General features: G+C 46.1%; 1 protein-coding gene across 1 annotated transcript; it reads right to left on the bottom strand.

Annotated features, from left to right (window-relative positions):
• Positions 1 to 580: 580 nt before the first annotated feature.
• CCDC152 (coiled-coil domain containing 152) lies at positions 581 to 23,985 on the bottom strand. The gene is made up of 8 exons (XM_015424463.1): positions 23,923 to 23,985; positions 22,675 to 22,780; positions 11,872 to 11,940; positions 9,406 to 9,470; positions 5,783 to 5,885; positions 4,063 to 4,190; positions 2,032 to 2,118; positions 581 to 697 (listed from the first exon to the last, which is right to left on the bottom strand). The coding sequence occupies exons 1-8, from the start codon at positions 23,983 to 23,985 to the stop codon at positions 581 to 583; spliced, it is 738 nt and encodes a 245-aa protein (XP_015279949.1).
• Between the last annotated feature and the right edge of the window lie 3,060 nt (positions 23,986 to 27,045).

Here is a 27,045-nt window from a genome sequence, read left to right on the forward strand (position 1 = left end):
CAGTCATTAGGACTTGGGGTGAGGAGTGGGGGGAGTGGGATAGTATGGGGCAGGCAGATCGCATTAAAGGATGAGGGCTAAAAACATTTCTGTTGATCAGATGTAAGAACCAGTATAGCCATCCACCATTTCTGTTGATCTGTGGTTTGTTACAACAAGAGCCCAATGTCAACTCCTTTTATAACTGATTATTAAAACTTACGTAACATCTCTTTATCTCGGTAGCTAAATACTCTGTTTTGTTATAGCGCTTTATATTTCTGAAATGAACTGAATTTTGTGTTGACCTGAAGGATTCAGAGATGAAAGAAAATATTCAACCAAGAGGGAATTTGCTTAGAATGTGCTTGCTGTAGTTATTGATGGTTTAATAGGGAAATCAGCTCCTACAAAACTTGAGTTCTTTTATGGCAAGTGCTTTGTAAGCATGAAGGAAGTTTGGAATATAAGTGGACTTTATGCTTGTGGTGGAAATGATAAGGGAATTTTTAATAAATGGAAAAGATGGCAATTGTGTGTGTCTTCATCAATGAACATCGCTTCCCATTTGTCTGATACTGTTTCCGAGTCGTTCTCAAATCTACCATCGTTTTGGGCGGACATCTTGACCCTTGCCGAGCCGCTGTTCTAAGTCTCTGATGGTGTTGCGGAGAACTTCAATTTCCTTGTTTTTCTCTTCCTGAAAGTGCTGAAGCTTCTATATGAATTCAAGCAAATAGGGTTGTGGCCCATTAAGACCCCAAAACTGAGATAAAGTAAATGCAGTGGAAGTGCCTCTGCCATTGAAAAATACTAGAAATTATTTGAAAATACCATATCTTATGAATAAAGTAAGACCATGACATGTACCTGCCAGGCTAAACTATGACATGGAACTGGTCCAAACGAGGGCAAGACCGTTGTAATAACACCTGGCAGTTTTTAGCAGCCACTGTCTCAACTAAGTCGTGGCTTGTATAGTTTCGTAATATGTCCAAAGGCCATTCCAAAAACTCTTGGTTAAACAGTGGTTACATACACAGTGCCATCCTAAGCAGTGTTGTATCTTTCGTAGTTCATCAAAGTCAATTGGCTTAGAAGGGTGTGTGACTGCTTAGGCTAATACTGACAGTCTTCCAAGTAATTTTATAGAGACACAACACTTTTTGGCTTTTTCTGATGATGTAAGAGCAATAAGCAGAAAGCACTCGAGATGACCACTGTACACTGGATGAAGATTGCAGACTCCATTGCCCTTATCTGGAGATCCATGTGTGCACAGTGACCCCCTTTAATTTCAGCGTCAAACGTTTGGGTAGGCTCCCTCTTTTGAAATGGACTGAGAAACTCTTTGCCACTCTCCCCTTCAAGTAGTACACTGCTATTCTCCTCCACACACAAACAAAAATCACTGGATTGGGGTGATTTGTTGTCCTTCACAGAGGAGGCTTTGTTATTGGCAGAGGTCATTTAGGGGGGGATCGTGGGGGATCGCAGTTCCCCTGGGTGAGGTATGGGGGGCGGGGCGCATGACGAAGCCCCGCCCCCTGCTTCCGGCCGCCCCGCTTCTGGCCCTCATTCAGCCAGGAGGAGGCAGGAGAAGAGGGAGGGTAAGTTGCTTCCTCCCTGCCTCCCCCCACCCCTGCCTGCCTGGGGCCAGGGAGGGCCTTTGCGGGGCTTCCTTGCACTCCCGCCGGCCTTGCAGGTCCACCGCCGGGCCCCTCATGCAGCTCGGCAGTGGAGCTGCATGGTCGGCAGCCGGGACCGTTAGGGGCGGGGTGTGTGGTCTTATGACACACTTCTGGTGATGTCAGGGTGTGTGGCCTTATGACACACTTCCGGTGATGTCAGGGGGTGCGGCATATGCTAATGAATTATGCTAATGAGTTCCCCTAGCTCTTTTTCTACGAAACGACCCCTGGTTATTGGTACATATTAAGTATGGTACACCACATCATTAATAGTCAAAGCAGAATGGCACTTCTGTACGTTGTCTGATGATACATACAGACCAACGCTTGGCAAGCATAGAAAGGGTTGGAAAACACATACCTGTCTGTAGATGTTTTGAGGTAATGCTCTTGGATCGGGATGCGATTTGGGTGTTCTGTTCTGAAGCTGTGTCAGTTTAGCATCAAACTGAAATAAAAATGTTAATATATTGATAAACCCTATGAGGAAACATCCCTGCATACTGGGGCGGAAAATCATGGGGGGATTGTACTTCACATCTGAAAAAAAATGATGAAATCTACCAAGGTCCTGGCAAGACCTTTCCAACATCTAACAAAACACAGGATAGTATGTTGAAGCACTCAATGTATGAGTAAAAACCTATTTCCATTAGGCAAGGCAGAAGAAAGCAAAACGCTTCAATGGAAATATTTTGGTCTCTCTATTTACTGCTGTCTGAGAAATATAATGGAGAAGGACAAACAGCTCAATGACACCTGCGATTTAAGCAATTATTAAAGAATCAAGTCCCATGAATGACAGTGGATGTAAACAAAACCCAATGCAAGGCTATTACAGATGGATTGATAAAATTGATACCTCATTTCAAAGCTCAGAATTGCATCAAAAGCACAGAAATGATCTGTACCTAACAGCCAATTTTGCCTTGGATTCAAAACAAAGATCAAAGTAGTCAGAACTCCACCAGAGAAACCTTGCTGAAATAAAACAGCGGGGCAGAGTTCTCAGAACTTTACCAGAGAAGGTTGCTTCTACACTTCTGCTGGCAGGCCAAGAGCCTAAATGAACCTAAATGAATGAAGGAGAAGACTTTCAAAAGCAGCTGTTAGGCTCACTGTAGTTGATGGGTGAGTCTACAGAAGGAGACTTGTCCCTTTTTCAGAACACTAGGCCAAATATACCTTTTCTAAGTATTTTGGAAGTCCACATGGGCTGTTTTTGCATACTCATTTAAAGACCAAACCCAAAAATCTTTTTCACAAATAGCCTCTTGAGCCTTCAAATAAAATAGTTTCAAAAGGTAGACATGTTGGTCTGCAGTAGAACAACTAGATTAAGAGTCCAGTAGTGGTTTTGAGATCAACAAGATTTTTGGGGTATACGCTCTTGAAAGAGAGCTTTGACTCTTGAGAGCTTATTCCCCCCCCCCAAAAAAATCTTGTTCTCTAGCTGCTACGGGACTCAAATCTAACAAATCAAATAGCGAATACTTTGTTCCATGGCCAAACTATCAGCTCGCAACCTGATTCTGAAAAAAAATCTCTTGTACGCAGGTTTGCAAATGTCAACACTGCCCAAGTTGATATATAGGGAGATAATGCACCCAAGCCTAAGTGCCCACAAGAACTTCATAGTGCAAGAACATCTGCATGTCTGAAGAAAGTATTACTACAAACCAGAGCCTCTTTTGTCAGTTTCAGCTCTCTCTAGAGGTTCAGGATCGGGTATATTCAAGCCTCTCAGACCTCCTGAGAGGTTCTCCTTGACATAACCAGAACACACTCAAGAGTAAACTGGCCACTCCATGGGATCTCTTTGACAGAAGTTACAGATTGCTCAAGGAACATGGCACAGCGGAATTACCTGGTGTGTGTTTGCTGCTGAGGAAATAAAATTCACACTGAGCCTTTTTGTCTTACCAAGTTAATACGAACCCTTTATTTTAAGGAACTCTATTATAGGTAGGATAGAAAGAGGGAAGATTCTAATCTAGTCATAACTAACTAGGATGGATGGAGCTGCAGGGAACATGTCCTGCTCTCATGGAAGAAAGATGGAGAAGAGAGAAGGTGTTAGCTGGAAGGAAGGAGGATTCCTTGAGAGTAGCAATCTACTTATCAAAGGGGTAGCAGCAGAGCAGCAGAAAGGAAGGATGCACAGGGTCCTGACCTATCTATCTCTCTGGCTCTCTATAGTCCCTCTTTGAAGTCTGAGGCTAAGACACAGTGCAAAGTCCTTCACTTCCAACACTACTGGAGGAATCCTGTGCATGTCAGTGAAATTCAGAGTACTACAGATGATATACAACACAAGGTTTCTGCCATGTGGGCATTGGTTTCTTCCTCTATTTTTCATTTAGCAAGAACACTATTAGTTTCTAGCATGTACCTCTATTTGTAATTTGATGATCTCATTCTGTTTTTCCTTCTCTTGAACTCTCAGTTGCCTGGTTAATTCTAAGATCTCCAGATCTTTCTTTTCTATTAGTTGTTTGTGTTCTTCCTCTTTCGTTTCAACTGATAAAAATAATGACAACAGCATGGCACTTAACTGTCGCGGCATTCATTGGATAACCCAAGGAGATTCTAATGCGATAAATAGCTGTGAATGCGATCTGTTCATTTTTTTTTAACAAAGAGACTATTATTATTTTTAAAATGAAAAGACCCCCTTCAGAATTTTGTGTTTGCAGAACTGGACTAATACATTGCTTAAACATGCAGGGGTCTTTTTGTAGCAGGAACTCCTTTGCATATTAAGCGACACACCCCTAATGTAGCCAATCCTCCAAGAGCTTACAGTAGCTCCTGTAAGAAGAGCTCTGTAAGCTCTTGGAGGATTGGCTACATTAGGGGTGTGTGGCCTAATATGCAAAGGAGTTCCTGCTACAAAAAGAGCCATTTTGGTCCAAAACAAGTTGGAATCTTTCTGTAGCTACTGTAAATTTTAGCCCTGACCTGAACGGCCTAGGCTAGCCCAATCCTGGAAGCAAAGCATGGTTGGCCCTCGTCGGTACCTGGGTGGGAGACCACCAAAGAAGTCCAGGGTTGTTTCACAGAGGCATGCAATGGCAAACCACCTCTATTCGCCTCTTGCCTTGAAAACCCAATGGGTACACCATCAGTGTTTCTTCTAAGCTGAGTTAGTATGAGCTAGCTCACTGTTTTTTAGCTTCCGGCTCACAGATTTTTGTCTTAGCTCAGGAAGGACGGCTCCAGAGCAAACTAATCTATGCAGTAGCCAAATTGCTCGCTCACAACTTTAATGCCAGTAGCTCACAAAGTAGAATTTTTGCTCACAAGACTCCACAGCTTAGAGGGAGCATTGGTCACCATAGATTGGGTGCAACTTGACAGCACTTTCCACCACCAATCCCAGTTTATGTGGAAGGGGAAGCCAATGTGGGAGTATTGTGTAGTGGGTTTGCCGCATGTACGAAAGACAAAGACTGGCATAGTGCATAGCACGCTTTATTGGTACACAACAAGACAAGGGACTAACGGCTGGCTGGCCAACTATATACACCCCTGGGACAAAACCCTGGGTCCCGTTGGTGGGTTTGAATCTCCCACCCCGGTTCCCATTAGCTCCCCCAGTGGAGGGACTAGGAGCCTAGTCCCTATTGTTCTCCCAGAGTCAAGCTCTGGGGTAATCGCTGGCCCTAGTGCCGGTCAGCGGACACAACAGGGACGATATGCCCAATCTCTGTTTCAAGGCCTACAGGTTTATATATCCAAGCTTCATCATACTTCTTTAGTACCGGAAGGTTTTTTTTTTCTCTTGAATCAGTTCATATACCCAAAGTGGGGGGAAATGCCTGGGACAATGGCTCATGAGAAAGTAAGGGGAAGAGCAGACTCACACACCCTTTACACACACTCCCTTTTGATTGATCTCACATCCTTTATACATTAGTGGGGCAGACACATGAACAAACTAGGGTCATTCTGTCACGTTTAGACTTGTTCCCAGCAGCTTCTTCATAAGCAAAAAACCCCCACCAAACTTTTTGAAAGAACAGTGCCAGGCCACATTTTTTCCCCTTGCTTTGGATGTGACAAATTTCCGTGTATCTCAAATGCAGTGTACGTGTATTGTGCTTACTTACGTCTTTTGTTCATTTCGCAGTGAGTTTTCTTTTGTTCAAGCCTGTGCTCCTCTTCCTTGCTTTCAGTTTCTTTCATGAGTCTGTCAATCTGACTTTTATATTCCTGTGAATTTGTTTAAACAATGGTTTGGAACAATAGGCTTTGAAAGGTATCTGCAGTCACGAAATTTCCCTACCTACCATATTAAGATTAACATAACCTGGAGGCTGACATCCCCATTTGTAAGCCATGAGTCCTCTGGAGGCCTTGGGCAAGACCCAGTCTCAAATCTTCATTTATTTATTTATTAGATTTATATCCTGCCCTCCCCAAACGGGCTCAGGGTGGCTAACAAAAGAGGCATATGCCATAATTGAACAACTAAAAACAGAATAAAACAATCCCTCCCACCAAAGTGCCGGTGCTCTTGATATTAGTTCTTATCGGTCCAAGATGGGGTTCTATTGACCGGCCTAACCCGCCAGCATAAGTTCAGGAATCTATTACTATCGTCCCTTCATGACCAGTTCTTCAGGTCATCTGGTCGTCTTCCCAGGGCCAGCTCAGATCCAGATCGAATCCACCGTCGAAGATGGCAGCTCGGTGGTGGTCCAGTGGCGGCAGCGGCTCCTATGCGAAAGCCTGGCGGAAGAGCTCCATCTTGCAGGCCATGCGAAACTGTGCCAGGTCCTGCAGGACCCGAACCTGCTCTGGGAGCTCATTCCACCAGACAGGAGCCACCGCTGAGAAAGCCCTGGCTGCGGCCAACTTGATGTCCTTGGGGCCTGGAACAACCAAAAGGTGTTGTGCCCCTGACCGTAATGCTCTTGGGGGAACATATGGGGAAAGGCGGTCCCTTAGGTACGCTGGACCCTGGCCATGAAGGGCTTTATTGGTAAGAACCAGCACTTTGAAGCGAATCCGGTATGCTATAGGCAGCCAGTGCAGAGCCTTCAGCATCGGCTGGATGTGGTCCCGCCTAGTGAGACCCATCAACAGCCTGGCTGCTGCATTCTGCACTAGCTGCAGCTTCCGAATTTGCGACAGAGGCAGCCCCATGTAGAGAGCGTTGCAGTAGTCCATCCTCAAGGTGACCGTCGCATGGATCACTGTGGCAAAGTCCTTGCAGTCAAGGAAAGGAACCAACTGCCGCGCTAGCCGAAGATGGTAAAAGGCTGACTTGACAGGGGCTGCCACCTGGGCCTCCATCAATAAAGAGGAGTCCAGGAGCACTCCCAAACTCCTAACCCTCGACACTGGCACCAAAGGTGCCCCATCGAAGGCCAGGAGAGGGAGCCCCAACACCGAACTGACCCAACCTAGGCCCAGGACCTCCGTCTTTGCTGGGTTTAGTTTCAATTGACTCAGTCTGAGGCAATCAGCCACAGCTTGTAATGCCCGATGAAGGTCATCTGGGTCGGAGTTCGACCAGCCGCCCAGCATTAGATAGAGCTGGGTGTCATCCGCATATTGATGACACCCAAGGCCAAAACTCCGGGCAATCTGGGCAAGGGGGCGCATATAGATGTTGAATAACATCGGGGACAGTACCGCCCCCTGAGGCACCCCACACTCAAGAGGGAGCCTCTGGGACTGCTGATCCCTTATCGTCACCCTTTGTCCCCGACCTTGCAGGAACGAGGCAAACCACTGAAGGACAAGCCCCTGAATCCCCACGTCGGCGAGGCAGTGGGCCAGCAGCTGATGGTCGACTGTATCAAACACGGCCGAAAGATCTAAGAACAGCAATGCCGCCACACCACCTCGATCCAGATGCCTATGGAGGTCGTCAGTCAGGGCGACCAATGCCATCTCTGTCCCATGACCCGGGCGAAAGCCAGACTGGAAGGGATCTAGGACTGAAGCATCCTCCAGAAAGGAGGGATAGTATAGCCCTTATCCCCAAAACAGCTTAGTTGGAAGAATTGGATTACTTTAAGCTAAGTTAGGGCAAGTTCATACTCCTGATCTTTCCTGTTGAGTAGGCCTCTGGAGAGGTTTGTTTACCAGCACGCAGCTCATAACATTGAATAAGTGCTTTCTAGTTGTTGGCAGCTTTGAAAGAACGTGAAAAGAAATGTGTTGGCACTATCAGTTGGACATGTAGTTGAGTGATGAAAGAACACCATAATTGAATAAGGGCTGCATTGTTCCGCTCTGGGTTGCCAACCTCCAGGTAAAGCCTGGAGATCTCCTGGAATTAGAACTGATCTCCAGATGACAAAGCTCAGCTCCCCTGGGGAGAAAAGGCTGCTTTAAAAGGTGAAATCTGTGGCACTGCACCCTGCTCATGTGCTTCCTCTCACCATCCCTAAATATCCAGGAGTTTCCCAAGCCAGCTGGCAACCCTAGTTCCACTACAGCCATTTCCCACTGCACAGTTCCACTACAGCCATGCCACAGTCCAATTGTCAATGGGAGTAAAGGCCAAACAATCTCTGATTAGAACCCTTGACCCTTGTAGTTTTTTAAAGTTAATAGTAGTCAAAGGGGAGCACCTTAACTGAATTGGGGCTACAGTGATAGGGGGGGATGTAACCTTTTTCTACCCACGGTTGTCCTGACTGAAATCACACCCTCACCCGAACTGTTATTTGGCCTGTAGGAGAAAATTCGCAGGTATCTGTATGTTTTCCCCTGAAGGATTCGCCCTACCATCACCACCACCACCGTAGCCCCAATCCATTTTGCCTTCCCTGAGACTCTTAGCTTAAAAAAACAACTGTGGAAGATTCAATAATCGATCTCTTGGCATTACATCTAATTATACCCTCAGACACTTTGGCTGAACCTGTTTGCTGTGTACAACTTGCAATGAACTCCATCAAAGTGTAACTGCAGAGAACGATTAAAACAAGGTTAGAAGACATAAAGCTACCTTACACAAGCCAGCTCACTGACTCTTTTCCAGGAGCTGAGGCCAACCCTTTTCACTATGAGTGAATTTCCTGCATGCAGTATTCGTGATCTATTTCTGAGTATGACCTAGGGCTGCCAAGTGGGGGCGGGTGGCGGGTAAACCCCTGCTTTGGAGGCCCGATTTCCGCCGCCGCGGAATCGGGCCCCGGGGGGAACCCCGGTTTTCCCTCTGCCGATCGGGGCCACGCCCCCAACGTGCTCTAAGTCGTGCGTCACTTCCTGTGACGTGCAGGTGGCGTGCGTGCACGGGTCCCGCAGCAACTCCTGGAGCCAAGAGAGTCCGCCACCGGTGAGTACAAAGGATTTGGCAACCCTAGTATGACCTTCCCCCTCAAAACTTATGATTCATTCTTATTGTGCAGGTAAGTACAATGAGCCCAACAGAGGTTGTGACAGCACCTCTACTAGTGCTATGTCACAATACACATTGTATGGGTATAACTATGACCTTCTTGGTAGATGATGCACACAAACAAGTGTTTGGGATGGGTGTGATGACAGATGTTGAGCCTCAACCAAGGCTGAGAACTTTAACTTTTAACATAATCAAATCTGCTTATATTCAAGTCGCTAGCGATGATTTCTAATGACAATGAGAGCAATAATGAGAATGATGCCAATAACAACTTATCATAAAAAGACAACCTTTGCATGGAAATAATATTGCACCGTTGATTTCCTACAAAAAGAAGCCCAATACAAACACAACAGTGAACATTCCTACCTGTTCGCAGGCCTTTACTTTCTCTTCTAACATGCAGGCTGTGTTCTTCAGTCTCTCATTTTCATCTGTGTGAAGAAAATAATCTTAAAAATCAGATCTGCAACACGCAGCTCCAAATGATTTTATGTTTTAAAAAATGTATGAACTACATAATAGAACTTGCCTTTTTGAACTGCCACATAGATGGAAGACATTAAGTGCTAAGGCTCATCAGGCCATACTGAAGAATATTTTCTAGCTGGTGGGTTTTGGGGGCCAGGGGACATATGCGGAGGGAGTTATGGAGAGGGGCTGTGGCTCAGCAGTAGAGCATCTGCTTGGCCTGCAGAAGGTCCCAGATTCAATCCCCAGCATCTCCAGTGAGGATCAGATTGTGGGGGATGTGAAATGCCTCATCCTAAAATCCTGGAGAGCTTCTGCCAGTCTGAGTAGACAATACTGGCCTTGATGGACCAAGGGTCTGATTCAGTATGAGGCAGCTTCCTCTGTGTTCTTATTGACCCATTGGTGCCTAATACAGGTATTTACAGAGGGACACCAAGTATGAATCAAGTCCTAGGTGCCATGCAGTATCCAGGGACCAGAGGGAGAGGGAGGGAACAGGTTCAGGCAAAGTTCAGGTACCAAGTAGGGTGCCAAAGGTAACAGGAGCTGGGCAGCCTGCTGGGCAATAAGCAGAGACATTGCTTGCCCCTAAGAGTAAGCGTTGAGTGACAGCACTTTAATAGACTGGTGGGAAGGGACTGGCCCTCGAGATAAGATTAGCAGACTGAGCTGATGCTGCCACTTGGAAGGCATCCTTGAGTCAATTGACTGGGCATATAGGCAAAACTGTATTCCAGTCACACACGCTACATAATCCACTTTCAATGCACTTTCCAACTGGATTTTACTGTGGCCCAATCTGCATCTAGCATTTGCTCTGCTCTTTTACCAAACCCACACTGGAGGGGAAAAAGATGCAGTTCAAAACCACATTCAAATACTCTGGGCCGAGGCCGAACTGCCTGCAGTCACCCCTGAATGGCCATAAAACAGCCATAAATCTGTGCAGACGGCTACCATAAAACCAAGAGATCAAACTGAAAGCAGCATGCAGTCTGGACACTGCCATAAAATCCAACGATCAATCAAAGTTCCAGCGTGGGTTTGGTAAAACAGCAGGTCAAATGCTAGACGCAGATTGGGCCTGTGTGAACTGGCAACATCCAATTTGAAAGTGGGTTGAAAGTGGATTATTTAGTGTGTGTGATTGCAGACTATATATATATGGCAACCCTGAAACACAGATCTCACAAGGCTCTCACAGGCTACTGGTTACTGGTGTTGCTGATGGTAAAGCACTGGAGCCTGGCTTCTGGGATTCCAGTCTGAGACTTCCCCAACATTTTACAGGGTCAATATAATTAAACACAGGAGGCCTGAAGAAGGACGTACCAGGAACTTTGGAATGTCTTCGGTACTTCTAATCACCATTCATTATTTCTGTGTAATGCTGGATTCTGTGACAAACCCCTCCCCCCGTTCCAAATGGGATCTTCCTTCTACAAATGACTTTGCAAGCAAACAATACTGACATGGCCACAAGGGGAAGAACCCCTGATGCTCCATGCCTAGGGCTCCTAGGTCCCCCCTGACCACCGGCGGGAGATGTGGGGGTAGGGTTGCCAGATGCAGGCTGGGAAACTCCTGGAGATTTGGGTATAAAGCCTGGGGAGGACAGGGAACTCAGTGGGGTACCATGCCGTAGAGTCCACCCTCCAGAGCTGTCATTTTCTCCAGGGGAACTGATCTATTTAGTCTGGAGATGAGCTGTAATTCTGGGGGATCCCCAGGCCATACCTGGAGGCTGGCATCCCTATGCCCCTAAACAGTTCTGTGGACATCCTTACTAGTACTTTTTGCTGATGCAAATCAGTACAGACACAAGGGAAATTGCACACCTTCTGTGGCCAGGCTGGTTGTGATCTAGGAAGTCCAACATGACTCTCCAAACAAGTTCTTTAAAATATTCACTGAAAAACAATGTTAGAAAGTGGTAACGTTGATGGAAATAATGGCAAGCCAGAAGGCGTGTGTGCAATTTTTCCCCATGTGTTATAGATCAGTTTGTGGCTAAGAGTGCAGCTTGGGGCAAAGACTGGGGAAATGGTCCATGGGAAAAGAGTTAAGCGTTCCCTTCCTTACACTGCTGCTCCAATGGTTATATTTTACTGGAAGAAAGGAAGGAGGATCAGGATACTAATGGCAGGTCTCCCACCACGACACTTCTAGATCGATCTCTAGAGTGCCATGCCAGGTCAGCCCACCCCTCTCCTCCCCAAACTGTGACAGATTTATTCTGGAAGACCTGTTCCAAATGTTGTGTAACACACAATAGAGGCAGCCCCTCAATACATTAATAATAATAATAGCACAGTTATCTAACAACAATACAGCTGGCTAAACACACGGCTGTTTTATTACCTCTCAAATGATGCTGGTTTTCAATAGCTTGTTGGAGGCCCTTAATCACATTCTGAAGTGCAGCACATTCTTTTAAAAAGCCAGACAGAAATAAGATTATTTTTTTTAAAAAAAATTGCTGTAATTATTTCTTATACAGATCTGTCAAAGCATTTAAAATGATCCTGTCTGAGAATGGGCATTCTTTTGAGTAATTTGTAAAAATGTTTTTCTGGTTGCTGGGCCTCTACCTGTTGCATCTTCCAAGTTTTTTAAGCATTGTTTTTGCATTTACCGTGCCTGCTATTTAACAACCAGTATAACAGCTGTATTTTTAAAAGGTTGTTTTTGTTTTTTAAAAATCGAGTTGCATTTAAAAGTGCTTGCAATTTCATATAATGAACACAAGATGGACCTCTGGTATTCTCATATTTGCCAGGTAGCTTTGAAACAAAATGGTCTTTTTATCTTCCTAAAATATCAAAATGCAAAACACCGCTTTAGATAGGGCTGAAGGAAACCTACCACATGACCTATCAGAATACCACAAGACATAATAAAGCCCCATTTCCCCTCCTCATTGCTTCCATCCCCAGTTGCATGAGAATGCGACCAAACATTTCCATGAATGGGATAGCTGTCTGGGTCTCCTATGAAAAGATCCATTGACTCCATTTCTCCCTCTGGTCCCCACCATGCAGGCTCTTGATGCTGGGATGGAGAGCAGCCTGTTCATTTGCATCTGATATAGTTTCCAAACTGCTTGCAAGGCCAGCGCCAGATTGGAATACATAGGTCCTGGAGATTATTAATGCATGGTGGTTAATAACTTCTTTTTTATATACTCAGGAATCAAAGAACATTTCAGTGTTATAAATCTGCTGACTGCTGTTAAAATTTCTAATAAAGCATCAAGATTATAATGATTTAATAAGATCTGAAAAATGAGTTTAGCAGTCAAATTAGCATACTTTGTATATGCTCACAGAATGTCAGATTTGGGGGTGAACAAACTCTTATGAATGACAGACTATCTTTTTAACGTGTATTCTTCGGTGTGCTATAATTAATGATATGTAATTAATATGTGAAATGGATTTGGCTAGAAGAGCTTATTGTTAGCTATTTAATACATATTATACACATAGAAAACTTCTGTGCTTAAAACATACTCCAAGAAAATGAATCTTGACATTCAAAGTTTTCCCTGCACTGTTAATAAACACTGCCTATTCATTCTGTATACTGCCCATCCCTAAGGAAGTCTGCAAAGCGATAGCGCACAGTAAATTCTGTTAAACTAATCCATCTGTGCTTTCATACCATTCTTCTTCTTTACAGGTAAAGTCTTTGAATTACTGTTGAGACAGCCTAACAAATAATGCTCCATTTCTACCAAAACGATCTGTGATTTATAAGCTGTTCTGTTCTGCTCTGTCATTTGAAGAATGCTTCAAGGGATGAAAGTTATAATTTCTTTCCCACCTGCAATTTATATCCAGCCAATCTTCGAATTTGCAGATCACTAAGATCAGTGTTTATTTTACAAAGCTATAATCTAGGCATCGACCTTCAGTGAAAAATATAGCTGTGATTAATTTTGAGGGCTCACCTTTTTAAGTACTTCGTACTGTTTGTACTTATTGCCTTTGGTACCCGCCCAATGCCTCCGAGACACTGTTGATCATTGGTGGAGCACTACATTTTAGGTACCTCCCACCATCTGATTAAAAACTGTTATAAATCAGGCCATCTACCATCGCCTGTTAAAATGTCACAGAAGACGTTGGATTACTTCTGTTTAATGCCATCTTGTTTTAACTGTTAACTGTTTTTATATCTTGCTTTTTATTGTTTTCATTATGTTGTGAGCCGCCCTGAGCCTATCCGTGGGTTAGGGCGGGATATAAGTTAAATAAATAATTAAGAAAGGGATACTTGCAGTTTAAGGCTGTCTTACATGCGCTCCAGCTTTACAAGATGGAAAAAAAGAGGAGGACTAGTGGTCCCTAATATCAAGCTGTACTGCCTGGTTTGGATTTCTGACTGGATTAAAAATCTGAATGAAAGACTGATGAAATTGGAAGCAGAGGATTTGTCCGATGGCTTACATAGACATTTTTGGATTAAAACAACTGGGAAAACAACTAAAAAAATTATGAGTATTGGCCATGTTATTAGAGATAGTTTGCTGAAAAATTGGTGGTCACCTAATACAAGTCCCCCAATATCACCTTTAGTGTCACCACTAGATGCTTATCATGACAAACCTGAGAGGAAAAATGACTTTATAAAATATCAAGATATGATCAATAAATATGGGGAAATCAAATCTTGGCAAATTATTAATGAAGAAGGAAAAAAGATACAGTGTTTAACATATTTTTTACTTTTATTGAGGCTTAAAGAAGATATGCATTGAGAAGGAGATACACTAAGGAATTTGACCCAATTTGAAAAGATAATATTGAATAAAAATATCATCTTCTAGGACATATCTACAAACTTCTTCTTCAATATGGTACAGAAACAGAATACGTCAAGACCTATATGGTGAAATGGTCACAAAACTTTGGGAAGGAGATTTTATTCCAGCAATGGGAAAAGCTATGGACGAAAGATACAAAGTTTACAGTGAGTCAAGCACTTAGAGAAAATTGGTATAAAATGTCTTACTGCTGGTACGTTACCCCAAAATACATTGAGAAGATGGATAAAAACTATAAAGGATTGTGTTGGAAGTGTAAAGAGATAGATGGTACCTTTTACCATATGTGGTGGTATTGCAAAATAACTAGCAACTATTGGACAGAAATACATATTGAAATTTTAAAAAATTGAATATTAAATTTGTTATGTCACCAGAGACAATGCTACTAGGAATTCTACCAGTGAATGCAGAAGGAACAATTCATGAATTGTTCAAATATCGTATTAACTGCAGCAAGAGTAGTATTTGCAGCTAAGTGGAAAATCAAGGGATGCCCAGCTCTTGAAAACTGGATAGACAAGATACCAGAATATGCAGTTATGGCATAACTGACTTAAATTAATCAAAAGCCAAGAGATGGATTTGAAAATAAATGGCGAGTGTTCTATGATTATTATAACCAATCTCTATAGTTATACGTTTGAATGGTTTAATATTATATGATGATACTATATGATAGTTTTAATATGAAATATTAAAGGCATTATTTTTATGATTCTTATTATGAGACAATGGTAGAATATGTCTAATAGGTTGTTATACTGATTTTTAAAGCTATTATGCCATTTACATCTTTAAGCTATTATGCCATATATATTTCTAAGTCATTATGCCATATTATGCCATATACTCTTTTATATATACATCTATTTTGATCAAGGAATTTCCTTAATATCTGTAAAATTGCCCTTAATATCGTGTTTTTGTAATTATATTTTAAAGCATTTTCCGCTATTACCTTTTTTCATTCTGTATTCCCTTAAAAATTAATTTTAAAAAACAACATCCTGAACTTGGTTCTTCTTTAGCATGCTGAGTAGGAAAAGCCACTAAGATTAGATAGTATTAAGTGTTCTCCTTTCACCCAAGCAGCGGTTGCATACAAATTTCACAATCAAACAAAGGGGTTTTTTGTAGCAGTCTCAACCTTGGCTTGTTTCCATCTTCCCTTCCACTGCCTCCCTGCTCAGAACCCTGTTTTGTGGGGAAGAAAATGCCAGGCATTCATATTTGGATGGCATGGGAAACTGGCATTTGATAGGAGGTTTCTGAAACAAGGAAGGTTTGGATCAGCTCTGCATATGAAGGGGAGAAGGAGGTGGGTGGGAGGAATAGGCTGGGATTAATGCAGCAGCCAGTGTGTGGTCCAGAGTTTGGTCTGATGTTGGATGCACTGAAGCACTGAGACGCATTATGTCTGTAATAAGCTGTAATTTATGTTTTTGAAATGCAGTCAGATAAAATATTGTACATAGCAATTGTTTGAGCAGCACCTCTTGGAAGCATACAAAGTCTCATATGGCATATTGTAAATACGTATTCTAAGGATGCCAGCAGGGCCGGCTCCAGGTTTTTTCCTACCAGAAGGTGAGGCTACCTTCTGGTGCCCCCCCCCCCGCCGTGCGCCCACCAATTACAGAGTTGCCAACCTCTAGGCAGGGCTGTGGCCAGGAGTTTAGGCGGGGGGGGGGAAAGCCCAGCGGGAGGGTTGTGTGGAGCTGCCAGCTCCTTCTGGGAGGAAGAGGGGCGGCGACGTTCTGGCACATTCCCCCCCTGGGGCATTGCCCAGCTGCCGCCCCGTTCGGGTGGGGGGAATGAGGAGGCTGCCGGCGGCTCCCCAGGTGCCTCGGCTGGGAAAGGGGGTGTGCAAAGGAGGCTGAGGAGAGGGCCTCTCCCTCCTCCCCCCTACCACACCCGGATGGGCGGCTGGCCCCGGCCTGCTGGGTCTTCGACCCACCTGGATCTCCCTGCCAAAAGCCGCCATTCCACTCAGACTAGTCCCTACCCTGCCTTCCCCTCAGGGCCCGCCACAGAGCTGCTTTCCCTTTCCCTTCCCATCCTGTTGTGCTGGGCGCATCCTCCTGTTCTTGGGTCCCCTTTCTCTAACATGGAATTTCCGCGGCGGAAATAAATTCCCTCTGTTGGATTATTGCGAGGCTGCTTTCATGTCGCCCTGGCTGGCGCTAAATGTCTCTGTGGCCCAGTCCTGTGGCCTTTAATCCGGGGGTTGCGCGCACTGATGCTGCTCTTGATTGCGGGGCTCTGGGCAGCATGCTCCGGAAAGAGGAGTGAAGGCAACCAGTGCTGCGCTCTACTCGTGAGCCCGCCTGCCCGGAGGTTCTGGTGCAAAGAACAGCTCCAGGCCGTGGGAAGAGGAGGTGGCCGGGCGGTGGAAGGGTGTTTTGGTCCCCCCCCTCCCCCACTGCGCCCAAGGCAGGCCCTGCCAGGTAGGCTAGTGGAAGTGAGGGAGGGTGGGAGGAAGAGCAGGAGAGTTCTGGTGGAGCGGAGAGTCACAAGACCCCACTCGCCCCCCTGGTGATGCCATTCCAACACCTCCCTCCTTGGCCTTCCTCGCCTCGCCACCCGGGGGGGGGGAGTCAGCCAGCCAGGCTGGGGGGTGAGTCAGCCAGCGAGGCTGGGGGGTGAGTCAGCCAGCGAGGCTGGGGGGTGAGTCAGCCAGCGAGGCTGGGGGGTGAGTCAGCCAGCGAGGCTGGGGGGTGAGTCAGCCAGCGAGGCTGGGGGGTGAGTCAGCCAGCGAGGCTGGGGGGTGAGTCAGCCAGCGAGGCTGGGGGGTGAGTCAGCCAGCGAGGCTGGGGGGTGAGTCAGCCAGCACATCAGGAGCCGGAGGGTTGGGGCGCCTCAGCGCTCGATGGGGCAGGCAGGCCACGCAGGACAGAGGGAAGCCAGCTGGCTGGGATGGCTTATTTATTTATTTATTTAGACATTTTTACCCCGCCCTCCCCGCAAGCGGGCTTGGCTTCAGGGCCCGGGGAGGGGCCTCCGGCAGCCGCCTGGCTTCCCCGGCCCAGCGCCCCCATGATGGCCCCATGCTCTAGGCGAATGCCTAGTTCGCCTAGTGAGTGGGCCAGCACTGGATGCCAGCCTCCAGGTGGGACCTGGGGATCCCCAGAATTAAAGCTCATCTCCAGATTACAGGGATCAATTCCCCTGGAAAAAAATGTGGCTTTGGAGGATGGACTCTATGGCAATGTACCCCGCTGAGTCCCCTGTCTTCCCCAGGCTGCATCCCCAAATCTCCAGGAGTTTCTCAGCCTGTATCTGGCAACCCTATCCCCCACATCCCCCGTTGGTGGCCAGGGGGAACCGGGCAACCCTGATGTGAACTTTGCATCTGCTTCAGGTTTTGTAAATCCTGCTAGACTGCTTCGCATTTTTCTACAGTACCATTGCTAAATTCTTGTCTTCTTCTGTCCAAACCTCCCCCACCCCTGTCCTTCCCTCCTTTTGTGCAGAGCACTGGTTTCAGACCCCATCCTTTGCAGGTAGATTGCTCAGGCAGGTGAATATCTACAGTCATTATAGGAACATCACAGTTCTCTTGTTAAAACCATTTGCACTAACCAGTCACAGGTTTGCAAGCTAACCATCAATATAGCCTAGCAAGCACCAAAACCAAGAATTTAATTTTCCGTGTGAGGGGGGTCTATGGGAGGGGATTAAGAAAAGTGAATTTTGTTATACAGTATCAATCTAGTTTTGAATGCTAATGCTTCAACTATTCACAGATGCAAACAGATCAAGATGGGTGGACAGCTGTGTTAGTCTGCAGCAGCAGAAAAGAGCAAGTGTCCAGTAGCACCTTAAAGACTAAACAGTTGTGGCAAGGTATAAGGTTTCGTGAGTCGCTGCTTATCGAAAGCTCATACTCTGCCACAAATGTTGTTAGTCTAAGGTGGTACTAGATTCTTGCTCTTTTCTGCTTCTACAGATGCTAATGTTTTACCTACTTAAAGGATGGTTTTTATATTTAGTGTATATGGAATTGCTCTGTTTCTTTGTTAATCCAGAACCATTGGGCTGCTTTTAATCTACAGTCATATTTAATAATTTTCTACTATATGAATGTCATAGTAGAATATAGGCACAATTACAAAAAAGACATGACAATGTTTATTATTGCATTCACTTCTCCCAGTAAAGAATGCAAACATTCAAAGTTTTTGTTAAACAGATTAGACAGGTAACTAATCCAAGTGAAAGCCAGTGATTCAGGCTGCAGGCCTAAGAATGCTTACTTTGGAAGTAAGCCCCATTGGATAAATCGGCTTACTTATGAGTAAAGCTGCACAGGCTTGCACTGTCAGCAGCTGAACATTTTCAAATCACTATCCTTGAATACTAAAGGAAAGCTTCAGAGCCTGAATTTCTGCTTGCAGCTCTAAAGACCTTTCCAGGAAAAAAAAGGTGGCCCGATTAACAGTCTTGCCATAGGAGCAAAGAAGCATTTAGTACCAGGTGTACCAAATGTGACCTTATGGCGGGTTTTGCAGGTTGATAAGCAGGTGAGCACAGTCTTGGACATAAGCACTCCGGCACAAGTAGTTTGTTGACTGTAGTTTTATAAATCACTGCTGTGAACCTTTTTGGGGTCATTTTGAAACTAGAAGCAGACATTGTTTTGATGGAACTTTATTAAGTGCTCTAACACTTCAGAATAAGGTGTATTTTAATGCACAACATTCATTATTTAGAACAGGGGTCATTTCGTAGAAAAAGAGCTAGGCGAACTCATTAGCATAACTCATTAGCATATGCCACACCCCCTGACATCACCGGAAGTGTGTCATAAGGCCACACACCCCACCCCCAACGGTCCCAGCCGCCGGTGCCGGCCTTGCAGCTCCACTGCCGAGCCCCATGAGGGGCCCGGCGGTGGACCTGCAAGGCCGGTGGGAGTGCAAGGAAGCCCCGCGAAGGCCCTCCCTGGCCCCAGGCAGGCAGGGGTGGGGAGAGGCAGGGAGGAAGCAACTTACCCTCCCTCTTCTCCTGCCTCCTCCTGGCTGAATGAGGGCCGGAAGTGGGGCGGCCGGAAGCAGGGGGCGGGGCTTTGTCATGTGCCCCGCCCCCCGTACCTCACCCGGGGGAACTGCGTTCCCCCCCGAAATGACCTCTGATTTAGAACACCATGAGCAGAACCTTTTAGGAGATAATCATCAGCTTTTTCGGTCTCTGTATGTGGATGCCGTGAAACAGATGGTAACTGTGTAAGTGGCAAGTGGAGAGGGCTTTTGAGGGGGTTTGAATGGCAGGCACCTATTTTGGGGCGGGGGTCTAGGATTTGCTATTTTATTTTTTAGTTTTAACTGGAAATGTTTTACTCTGTTACTGTAAGCCGCCTTGAACCATAAGGAAATGTGGGATATAAACAGAGGTCATTTCGGGGGGGATCGCGGGGGAACGCAGTTTCCCCAGGTGAGGTGCGGGGGGCAGGGCACATGATGAAGCCCCGCCCCCTGCTTCCGGCCGCCCCACTTCTGGCCCTCATTCAGCCAGGAGGAGGCAGGAGGAGAGGGAGGGTAAGTTGCTTCCTCCCTGCCTCTCCCCACCCCTGCCTGCCTGGGGCCAGGGAGGGCCTTCACGGGGCTTCCTCACACTCCCGCCGGCCTTGCAGGTCCACTGCCAGGGCTTATGATGTCAGGGGGTGTGGCATATGCTAATGAGTTATGCTAATGAGTTCCCCTAGCTCTTTTTCTACGAAACGACCCCTGGATATAAATGTTCTAATAAGTAAATTGTGTTCCCCAATTTAGGGACCCTTTTTACAAATGTCCAGAATTCCACAGCATGGGCCAGAGTTGCTCAAGACCAACGTGTCAAGGGTTGGCACAGTGAGGTGTCTGCCAGTGACCGCATTCTGGAAGACAGCATGCTACCAACCTGGCTTCTACATGTCCATCAGGAATGGGAGATCAGCTCAGTAACCCCTGAGGCTGCAATCCCCTTGCCAGGCAGTCTCCTATTTCATGCAGGGAAGGGTGAGAGGCACCCAGAGACAGTGGAGCGCATTAATGTCCCATGCATCTTGTCAATGCTAATGGGGGTTAAAGGCACATTAAAGCACTGCATTCCTTTCCCACGTGTATACGTGCTTGCATGGTGGGACCGCCACAGGGCATCTTGCAAGGGACCCTAAAGCCTGCTTGGTTGCCTGGTACTTAGCAGGAGAGTTGCCAACTCCGGGTTCAGAAATACCTGGTGGAGATTTGAAGGTGGAGCCTGGGGGGGGTGGGCTTTAGGGAGGGGAGGGACCTCAGTAGGTTATAGTGCCACCTTCAAAAGCAGGCATTTTCTCGAGAAGTGGAATAATATTTCAAATAAATAGTAAGTTATTTAGTCTGGAGATTAGTTGTAGATCTGCGGGATCTCCAGCTCCCACCTGGAGGTTAGCAACCCTACTTAGCAATGAATTCAGTATATCTATAGTGAAGGAGTGGAAAGTGGACATGAGTGTGCCTATTGTCCAGTGAGGGAAAAAGGATGGGAGGATCTAGGCAAAAGCACCAGCAAGGGAATATTAGCTTGGCCCCAAAGGATGCAAATACCAGTTAACAAGTCAATTAGTGAGTTTCGAATTGTTAGGCTAGTCGTCTTTCTTTTCTCCAACCTCCACTCCTCTTGTCTTGAATATGTATAAGCTTGAGAGGATGGTCTGTAACCTATTTTCAATTATATTCACTTGAGCTTTGTGCCACTGTACATGTAAGTGCTCAGATAAACACACAAACATAATGGTTTGAGAAGTCTTTTCACTCTTGTCCTTTGTATGTTTCTTCAGAGAAGGCAGTATTTTTATAAAATATTGATTAGGACATTGCATGTTGCATGCTAGATTCATTTACAAATGATACAAAATACTAAATCTATTAAATACTAGCCGCAAAGCTCGTTGTAGAAGCAATACAACGAGCTCTAGAAGGATATGATGGCAATCCACATTGAGCGCATTGAATGTAGCCACTCGAAAATGGACTTATACATAAGGAGAGATGAGTAGCAATGACCACAGCTGTAATAGTAGGGGTATTTAAAAGGAGATTTGTCATAATGACCACTTGTTTGAAGCAGTCGGTCAGGAAAATATCCTCCCCCTTTTTTTGCATTTCAAATAACCCTAGCTCTAGCTTCGGGAGATCTCCAGCCCCCACCCGAGCGTTGGCAACCGTAACTTTAACTCCACGCATTTGTAAACCATTCTGGGGACTGCGGGAAAATCTCCTCAGGCTGCCCATGGCCTGTTTTCCCCTCAGGACGGGCCTTCCGTTTCCTTCCCTCAGCGCTCCAGTGTAGGCTGGCCAGTCGGCCTGCCTACTCAGAAGGAAGCCCCACTTGGCTCCGTGAGGGTTTCCTCTCAAGTAAAGTGCACGGCGAAGAGCACCAGGCCCTCCCCTTGGCCTCCTCAGGACGAGCCTGGAAGTGAGCGTGCACTGGCGGCAGCTGACCGGGCAGGCGAGCTCTGCCAGGGCAGACTGCGGCCTTCTCTGCCAGGGCTGCGGCGGCTGAGGGGAGCTGGAGCATTGGTGGCAGTGGCCCAGGGATGAGGAATGTGGTGCAGTGGAGGCTGAGCGCCCTACCCGGCCTGTTGGGGCAGGCCAAGCTGGGGGCTGCGCTCAGTGCAGGAGGCAGTGGCAGCACAGCAGGAGGAGGAGGGCCCGGCAGGGGCTCGCCCAACTCGCGGCTCGGCGGGCTTATCTGGAGCATCACCACGCTCACCTCCAAGCATGTACGTGGGAAGAGGGCGAGCCAAGCTGAGGCTGCCTTGGGAGGACCCCGTCGTGAGCGAGCTTCATTGCAGGCGCGGCTTTCGGCCTTGGCTTCTGGTATGACCAAAGGGGAAGGCAATAATAAAGGGGGGGATGAGAAGGGGCCCCTTTCAAAAAGGAATGCGCGCTTTATGTCTGATGATTTCCCTCACTTATATGGGGAAAAGGTATACTCTGCCCTCCTCCCTCATGAGGGCCCTCTCCTGGATTTTATCCTCACAGTAGCCTTGTGAGGTAGGTGAGGCAGAGACTGGCCCAAGGTCATTATCCAGGAAGCTTCCATGGCAGGGTGGTAGAAGGCTTGGCCTCATGGCCGTTTGGCTGCCGGAGCGTCCGGCCCCTCCGTCACCACCCAGCACACTGAGACGGAGAGGCTGGGTGGTGCATGTGTGGGCAGGACTCAGGCAACACAGCCAGTGGAAAATGGGACAGCGACTGAGTGGCAGTTCAGTCAGCCAATTGATTTGGGAGTGCATTGAATGTTGCCATGCGAAAACACAATTATATATAAGGAGAGATAGGAATGCAGGAAAACACTTCCAAGTGACTCACCTTCTTTGGCTGATTCTTCATGTGATTGGCCGATGGTTAGTAATTTGTTTGCTTTTTCCAGCTGAAGAGTCAGACGGTTATTTTCTCCATGAAGTTCTGATATTTTCTGTTGGGAATTGTTTAGATTACAAATGAAAACTTTTGTGCTTCCATTTTTTAAAAATGTCTTTATTGTGAACCACAGTTGTCTGTGATCATATTAGTTCTGTTCAGACGTACTGGGAGCATACTTGGTGGAACATGCTCCCAAGTGAGATCAGGGCCCTGCGGTACTTGTTACAATTCTGCAGGGCCTGTAAAACTGAGATTTCTGCCAGGCCTTTGGTTGAGGCAGCGGAGGTCCAATAACATTGGTCTCCCCGGCACTGGCCACCCACAGTGCTTGTATATCAACTGCCGCCAGGAGCAGTCAACCTGATACATCTTGATCTATTGCCCCTTCTTGCATGGGGTCAGTGTACTTTAGTATGTAATCAATTGCTGAACTGTCGGTTAGGAGATTCAGATTATTATGTAGATTATTTAATGTTTTCACTTATCTTAACATCTTAACGATTATTTAATGCTTTAAACTGCTGCTGTATTGTGATATGATGTGGCCTGCCCTGAGCCAGCTTGTGGGGCAGGGCAGGATATAAGCCGCAACAAACAAACAAACAATCAAATAAAAACAGCACAGAACAACAGAGAAAAATCTTCCCTATACAATCACTCACTGTATTGTATAGGCAAGAGCAATGATCATATTTACCATGTGCATACAGCCCTGGCCCCCCAAAATTGTGTATTTTTTTAATACTAAAGCTTTATGTAGGGTTGCCAATTAACTAGAGGAGGACAGTGTCCTATCCCTTTTATAGAGGCTTAATGGGGTGTTATTTACCAAGTGAGTTATTTACCGCCGTGCCATCAAAAGCTCCAGTTGCCCATTTTCTCACATTATGCCTCTGTTAAAGGTATAATGTACATTTTCTAGTCCAGGTCTGTTGACAACCTGAGGTGTATATGGATGGTAAATATATGTGCTACTCTGTTCATGGTGACTGTGCATATTGGATGGATTGTGGGTAACACACATTTCCATTGCACACAGTTAGTAGGCTTCTGGTACGCATGACTGTAACACAACATCTGAAAAGTTCTATAGAGAAAGAGTGAAAGAAATTTTTCAATAAATCTACATAAACACATTAGCATGGCAATGACACAGCAAACTAAATGTTTGGTATTACTTTCATACAGCAGTACCTTTTCAATATGCGAGAAATCATCTAGCAGTTTATTCAGATTTACCACACTCATTTTCTTCATGCTAAGTTATGTGCAAGATCACTCAAGTGCTTTCTGCAGAAAAGAAACATGTATTTAAGAATTAGAACCAGATTAGCACAATTCTTTCTTCATTAATGTTGGATCAAGGATTACTGTCACATAGTCTATATTTTGGTATAACGTGCGATCCCATTGACAAAATTGAATGTATTACTCACCTAACAACAACAGAGACATCTCTCTATGCTTATTAAATTATGTTCCCCAACCCCTCCTGTGAACAAAACTAGGATTGCTATTTTTCTTAACATCCAACAAAATTTGATACGTCTTTGATAGGGAATGTTGTTGGCATAATACTTTCCATCTTTATTAGTGCTTGTAAACATCCTTCTGTTTCTCTTACTGTTTTTTTAATATCTACTTTGGAAATATTCAGAAAACAGTATTCCAAACATAATTTCTTGAAGCTGTTTATCTATTGGAGCTTGATTCCCCTCACTTCAATTGACATACCTAGGCCCCAGTCACACAAGCAAGATAATCCGGGGGGGGGGGGAGTGAGGCTTTCTGCTCCGGAGCGAAATGAAGCGCGGTATCGCGATCAGACCTTTTCCCCAAGGCTCCGTGCTCAGGCCATCAGCCACTGATCACACGGTGATGGTGAAGTGTGGCAACGCAGCAGTACCGCGTTTGTGCACATGCGTGTTTGTGCGCATACCACAGAGTCTTCCAAAAAACCAATCCGGTGGGATGTGGACAGGCGCCGGATGCGACGGGATACCAGTGCTTCCACGATCTGACATCTGCCCGCGCTGCACGTTTCCCAGAAAATACTGCAACTATCTTTTCACTCCGCTTCTTTGGCCGGGCGCCACAGGTTGCCTACGGGTGCAGCCGGGACACTTGCCAAACGTTCACGTGTGATTGCGCCCGTAAAATCCGCACGGCAGCTGTCCCTAAAGGTAAAGGTTCCCTTGCTCGAAAGCCCGTCGAATCCGACTCTAGGGTTGTGGTGCTCATCTCCGTTTCAAAGCCAAAGAGCCAGCACTGTCCGAAGACGTTTCCGTGGTCATGTGGCCGGCATGACTAAACAACAAGGCGCACGGAACGCTGTTACCTTCCCACTGAAGTGGGACCTATTTATCTACTTGCAATTTCTAGCTTTCGAACTGCTAGGTTGGCAGGAGCTGGAACTAGAGACGGGAGCTCACTCCGTCATGCGGCAACTCGGGTCTCGAACTGCTGAACTACCGACCTTCCACAGCCTGCAGCGCAGCTAATTCTCTGTGTGACTGGGGCCCTAGTCACATAAGTCGTAAAAAAGAGCAAGAGTCCAGCAGCTCCTTAAAGAGTAACAAAATTTGTGGCAGGACATGAGCTTTCGTGAGTCACTGCTCACTTCTTCATAAGGTCTTTTACTCTTTCCTACTGTTACAGACAGACTGACACGGGTACCCATCTTGATCTAGTCACATAGAAGAAGAAAAGAAGAAGAGATTGGATTTATACCCCGCCCTTCACTTGGAGTCTCAGAACGGCTTACAAACTCCTTTCCCTTCCCCTCCCCACAACAGACACCCTGTGAGGTGGGTGGGGCTGAGAGAGCTCTGACACAAACTGCTCTTTTTCAAGGACAGCTGTGCCAGAGCTTGTGACTGACCCAAGGTCACATCAGCAGGTGCAAGTGGAGGAGTGGGGAATCAAACCCGGTTCTCCCAGATTAGAGTCCGCGCACTTAACCACTATAAGTCTGAAACGCTAAACTCCAAAACAGAAGTTGGCTGACTGATCTTGGGCCAGTTATTGCCTCTCAGCCTAACCTACCTCACGGGATGAGGGTTGCCAGGACCCTGGAGAAGAAGAAAAAGTTCTCTCCTTGAACAGAAGCTTGATGGGAGGTTATTTATCAAACGACGCTGCTTCCGTCCATGCTTTAGCTGCCCATTTCCACACATTTAAGCCCCTGTTAAGGGGACAGAACACTTTCCCTCAGGCTGCTGGCAAGCCTGCTGACAGGCCGGTTGTTGTGAAGACAAAAAAGAGGGGAAGAACAAGGTGGTAAGCCACTTTAGGCCCTCACTGGGGAGAAAAGGAGGACATAAATAACTAAAAACAAACTAACAAACACAAGGGATGCCATTTAGGCTTTCCTCCACAACTAAACATTCCCCCTCCCTCTTCAAGAGAAACATAACTCAGCCCATGGTGAGCCACAACAAGGTCTGTGTGTAGTATTCCGGTGTATGAGAGAAAGGAAGCACCATAATTAGGGCGGCCAGTTTTTGAACCAGGCTGCCCTACCACCGTCCCTTGGTCCACAGGAATTAGCAGGTGATTTGTGTTGAGGACCACGCGGTGAAAGGATTCACACGGATCTCTCTCTATCAAACTGCTCTTAAAAGAGTAGGCCGGACCTTTATTTCCTGTTTGGTTGGGTAAGGTAGCCTTCACACAGAATACGTTCCGGAGCTGTGGAAGCAGATGAAAACTGGGCCGCGCCTGCTCATTCGACACACATTTGTTGTGTGTGACCAGTGCTTACGCGGAATAATGCAGCACTTAGAAATGGCAAAACTAGGCTGCTACCTATATTTGTAACATTCTGGAGCCAGTTTCTATTTTTTTAAAACACCGATTCTATAAAAAATTCCCTCAGAGTGAAAGATTTTTGCTTTAAACTGTAGGTGTTGCCAGGCCTCCCCCCCCCCCCCAAGGGAAAAAAAACCCCCAAGCGAATCAAGCACCATTTAGATGGAGCATGCCATTATTGACACAAACAGGGTTGGAAGTGCTTCCCCGCACTGGTCTGGTAATATATTCATCCACATGCTGACAGAGAGAATTTGGAGCTGAGTTTTGTGCCATGCCTGAAGCTTTTCTAAAGTAAGGTAAAGGTAAAGGTTCATTTGCTCGAAAGCCAGTCGAATCCGACTCTAGGGTTGCGGTGCTCATCTCCGTTTCAAAGCCGAAGAGCCAGCGCTGTCCGAAGACGTTTCCGTGGTCATGTGGCCGGCATGACTAAAAACCAAGGCGCACGGAACGCTGTAAAAACTTATATTTAATTTTCCATAATTTTCCTCAGTACAGGTTCACAAA

This window comes from Gekko japonicus, unplaced genomic scaffold (genome assembly GCF_001447785.1).
Source record: "Gekko japonicus isolate JY-2015 unplaced genomic scaffold, Gekko_japonicus_V1.1 scaffold82, whole genome shotgun sequence".
In the NCBI taxonomy this organism is placed as follows: domain Eukaryota; kingdom Metazoa; phylum Chordata; class Lepidosauria; order Squamata; family Gekkonidae; genus Gekko; species Gekko japonicus.

What these genes read in the sequence shown, in the direction of transcription:
- CCDC152 (XM_015424463.1), bottom strand. Translation starts at nt 23,985, where the DNA reads ATGAAGAAAATGAGTGTGGTAAATCTGAATAAACTGCTAGATGATTTC. An exon ending in AAGTAAAGGCCTGCGAACAG is followed by an intron (nt 5,886 to 9,405) that starts GTAGGAATGTTC and finishes ACAAATTCACAG; the next exon opens with GAATATAAAAGTCAGATTGA. An exon ending in CTCAAAACATCTACAGACAG is followed by an intron (nt 698 to 2,031) that starts GTATGTGTTTTC and finishes GAATTCATATAG; the next exon opens with AAGCTTCAGCACTTTCAGGA.